This window comes from Gavialis gangeticus, unplaced genomic scaffold (genome assembly GCF_001723915.1).
Source record: "Gavialis gangeticus isolate Ggan-Ray unplaced genomic scaffold, GavGan_comp1, whole genome shotgun sequence".
NCBI lineage: Eukaryota > Metazoa > Chordata > Crocodylia > Gavialidae > Gavialis > Gavialis gangeticus.
In genome coordinates, this window is record NW_017729032.1 from 51,941,659 (window position 1) to 51,946,049 (window position 4,391).

Here is a 4,391-nt window from a genome sequence, read left to right on the forward strand (position 1 = left end):
ACAGCGCAGTTTTTATTTTAGTATTATTAGTATATTTAACCCTTTGTATCCTTTCCTTGGTCACTGGATTCTCCTGTGGGATTTTGTAAAGGCAAGAACAGTTTAGGGTCTTTATCTGTAGTTATTGACTTAGTCAGGGAAAAACCAATCTTTCTAAAATTTAACCTGAAAATGTGGAGATGATTTATATCAGTTTGTTCTTCACCTTCTTAGACTCCAGGCACCCCTCAGACTCCAGGCTAGCTCAGTTTTCACTCATTTTTTGATCATGGAAAATAATACACCAATTCTTCTAACGCAAAGAACTCAGAAAGACCAGTAGAGATCACAAGTTTTTCTTCTTATGCTATGGATTCTTATTTGAAATTGCTGGGTTTATCTCATGAACTAAGTTTACACACCTAACAGTGATAAGATTGCACGGCATCTCACGGCAGCTCCCTGGCTGAGAATCACCGATTTATAGCCATGGTCAATTTATAATCAGAATACAGTAATTTTCATAGAGAAGGTGTGCAGCATTTTCTACAAATCAGGTTTCTACTTAAGTATTTGAAATTGAGCACCCAAAAATCACCAGCTACTTTTGAAAACACAGACCTTTATTACATTAGTATATTTATTATGCAACCATCACTCTCTTAGTATTATAGATACATATACAGGTTCAGAAAGAGAAAGGGAGAGGCAGATAAGGGGTTCTTGTTATAAAGCTGGATCAGTGGTCTTTATAAAAACGTTAAGTTGGTTCTTATACAGTATCTAATACGGTTTCAAGTAAACTCAAAGGGAGACAAACTGCTTTTTCTTTCCATTCAATCAGGAGTCTACACAGGGTATACGGAATGACATAATATCCTTCCTGAAATATGAACTGCAGCTAGGATCAGTATCCTTCAAACATCACAAGTTCCTGAGACAGTGCTGCAAACAACTGAATTTTCCTAATTGCCACGGAAGCAATCTCTTTCATCAAACACTGGCCAATGAAATAAGTATTGTTCCTTCATAAATGTAATAGGTTTTCATTATTGTATCCTTGACCTTTCTCCAGAGCTTGACAGCTACTAATACAGGAGAATCTAGCTTCAAAACAACAGATGAAACTAGCCATTACATTTAACTGCTGATATGCAGAAACTCATGGCAACCTCTATGATATATTCCCAGTATTGAGCATAAATAACGTTACTCTACGCCCATTTTTACTTAGCAGAATGAAACAGCTTTAGAGTAAGCCCACAGGAACCAGGCAGAAATTCTGTAAGAAAAATGTTCCCTATTTCTTCACACAGGTGAAAAAATGCATGGTTCTTTCTTGCTGTCTTCATATGTAGGTCCTCATCTGCCTTGGAAAATGGTAAGTCTCAGAGATACTATCTGTACACATCTTCCATTCAATCTAAAAATATTTACACTTGTGTTTCTTCACTTACGTTTCTGACCTTTGCTTAACGAAGTTCTGATGATGACTTGTTTTAACATATACACAAAGACTAAAAAATTTGAGGCCAATATGTATATATCTATCTAGCCTTTGCCTTGCAGGTTTCAGGAAAATAAAATCAATACATTTTCAGTGACTACGTCCGTAAATTTATAAACTATGATGAAAAGTTAAGTCTGCAGTTACCTATAAAGATATATAACAGAAGTTCTGCAATCCTCTGACAATAATATACTGTTTTTTCCTAAGGAGTTTTATCAGAGCAGGCCTATTCAAATTCTTTTCCAGTATTCATTTTTTTTAATTGGCTGAACATTTGCTCTGAATATCCAGTATATTACATATGTAAGATTTTTACATGCAGCAATATTTACTTATCATGACACTAAGATTTTCAAGCATCCAGAAAAAATGGACTTCAGTCCCTTGTTCACCATTTAAGTTATCTAGAAGTTTATGATCACAGGACTGTATAGTTAAGAAACTGATTGTGCACTGCTATAAATCTTTATGTTCTTTGTAAGGATGTATAAGTGTGTGCAAATGTACAGAGCAAGAGAATGCTGCCACTGACATCTTTAATATTTCAAACCAGAGTCATAATTTAACCGTATATTTTTTTAGTTTATAAACACTGACATACAGACAGACATTGTACCAACTAGAAACTTATAAGTGCCCAAAACTGCCACTCACCTTGCTGAATTTTAGTCAGGAGCTGATGACGTGCTAAAATCCTACTCCTCCTGTATGGGGGACGTCTCGTAGTCTGATCAAATCGTAAGCACATCTCCTGGCTCTCAGGTGACATGGAATTTAGATGATAACAGTTTGATCCTGAAGTTCTGGGTACCTGCTTCAACATCTCAGTCCTGTTAAAATTGCCACTTCAACCCCGTGTATGCCTATTCTTGATTCTAATCAGGGTAATGAGAGGAGAGCAGGAACAAACCCAAGGGAGCTGAAAAGAGCAAGCGCTTTAAAAAGAAAAAGGAGTGCCAAAAGCTACAACTCAGGATTCCAACTCCCCTCACATGATCTAAAAGAGCCAATCAGTCAGAGTAAAGAATGTGAAAGTACACAGTCTGCCTTAGAGAGAAAAGCAAAGTCTGTTCAGGCATTTACAATCCCACACAACGTTGAAGGCAAATACAAATGACATGCTTTTGAGCTGACTAAGCATCGAATAGTTCTGAAGGAAAGTCTGAAAAAACCAAAACCACCACCAACGTATTTTAGGCTACAAAATTTCTTAGTGTGGAGAGCTATGGAAAATCTCTTCCTCTGCCTCCAGCTGCCTAATGATCTTTTCAGAAGACATAATTGCTAATTTTCTTAAAATTATATTACACTTTGCCTAGAAAAAAATGCATCTTAAGGATAGGCTATCTGAATCCAAACCACCACCCAGGACAACTAGCAGCAGAGCAAATGAAACCTTTCCACTGAAAATAAGAGTTAAAAACAGTCACTTAGCAATAGTAATGCTCCCCAAACCAGTATTTTTGATGTAAACTGTTTTTTGTACAATGTTTTTCCAAAATATCACTCACTGTTTAATTAGAAGGAAGTTGTACACTGTCATTTGTTATTAGCATTTTGATAAATGGTGGAATTATAAGGGATATGCAGAGTGGTGTACTTAGGCTTAGCTTGTATGCCAGTTAATTTTTATATGATTTATAAATATCAATAATTTGGTTCACCACCTGCCAGAAGTAGTGGCTCATTTCTAAAGGAGCAGAATCATTGACACGGGTATTTCTGATCATGACAGTGTCCAGTATTAGCACTGCTAATATACAAAAAGAAATTTCACAGAATTACAGAAAATGTAAGTGGAAAAGACCTATAACCCTATTTTGTCTATCCCTTTAAATGTACCCATGGAAGCTAAAATTTAGGTAACAGGCTAAAGGCTATGGAAAACACTAAATTCAGTGAAACTACTATGTTTATACTGCATAGGGTCAGGCTGTCTGCAAAGCAGGCATGTAGTTGGACTCTGTATAACTCACACGCCATGCAGATAATTCCATACCAAATCCACACAGGCCAGCATGCCATGAACCATGTGACAGAGTGGGACTTTCAGTTCTAAGACAGCAAATCCCCCCTCACAAAAGTACTTTCAGGGCAAGGGGAGGGACTTCCAATGGCAAAAGTCAGGGGTTAGGGGGCAGGACTTCCAGTTCCAAGATGGCAGCCTGGGGCAAGGCAACTAGATTGGGACTTAGCAGTTTGACAAAGAGTGTACCCTTGCGGCCCTCAAGAGCTCACTAAAACTCGTTAAGTGGCCCTCTACCTGAAATAAATGCCCACCCCAATGTAGAAAAAAACAGCTAGTTAAGAAGAAATAGAACTAAGAAGTCTCTTTGTTGCACTAGAGACTGAAGAGGAGAAACAGGCAAGAAAAGAAGAGGAGCTAGCACCATAATGAGAAAGCAGGAAACCGAACAGAGATATCCAGGGACCAGAGCCAAAGAGGAATCAGGACAACATACACAAGATTGTGAGAGAGAACAGAAAGGAAGATATGAACATAGAATGGAAGGGAATGGACCAGAGATTCACATCAACACTAGGAAGAAGCATGTGCATCTGACTGGGGAATTTTTGTTAAGAAGAATCAACAGACCTGCTATCAGAGAAGATCCAGAGAATAATTAAGTACGCTGTCTGCCAAAAACAAGGATACAAGATAAGGAAGTAATATTGAAAATGAGCCAGAAGGGAGCAGGAAGAAGCCACTTATTACATTTAGGTGGGGATAAGTGACACTATGGGAAGTCCTCTGGATCAAGGATGGCATAATTAAGAAGAAGTGCTTTATAACAGAGAAACAAGGGAAGAAGATTAGGAGAGATTCACAATTTCCAGGCCTGGTTTTAGAACACAGGGGCTGCATCTACACTTGTGCTTTACTGCAAAGTAGACTAATTAA

General features: G+C 37.8%; 1 protein-coding gene across 4 annotated transcripts in view; it reads right to left on the bottom strand.

The window, feature by feature from the left end:
• STARD13 (StAR related lipid transfer domain containing 13) overlaps window positions 1-4,391 on the bottom strand; it is a 591,561-nt gene that overhangs the window by 241,629 nt on the left and 345,541 nt on the right. The window contains exon 1 of one of the 4 annotated variants that reach the window (XM_019524482.1): window positions 2,144-2,491. The exons of the other annotated variants lie outside the window; for them this stretch is intronic. Coding sequence (XP_019380027.1) covers window positions 2,144-2,312 — 169 coding nt within the window. The 5' untranslated portion in view covers window positions 2,313-2,491. Of the gene's footprint in view, window positions 1-2,143; window positions 2,492-4,391 lie in introns of those variants that run through there. 4 annotated transcript variants of the gene reach the window in all.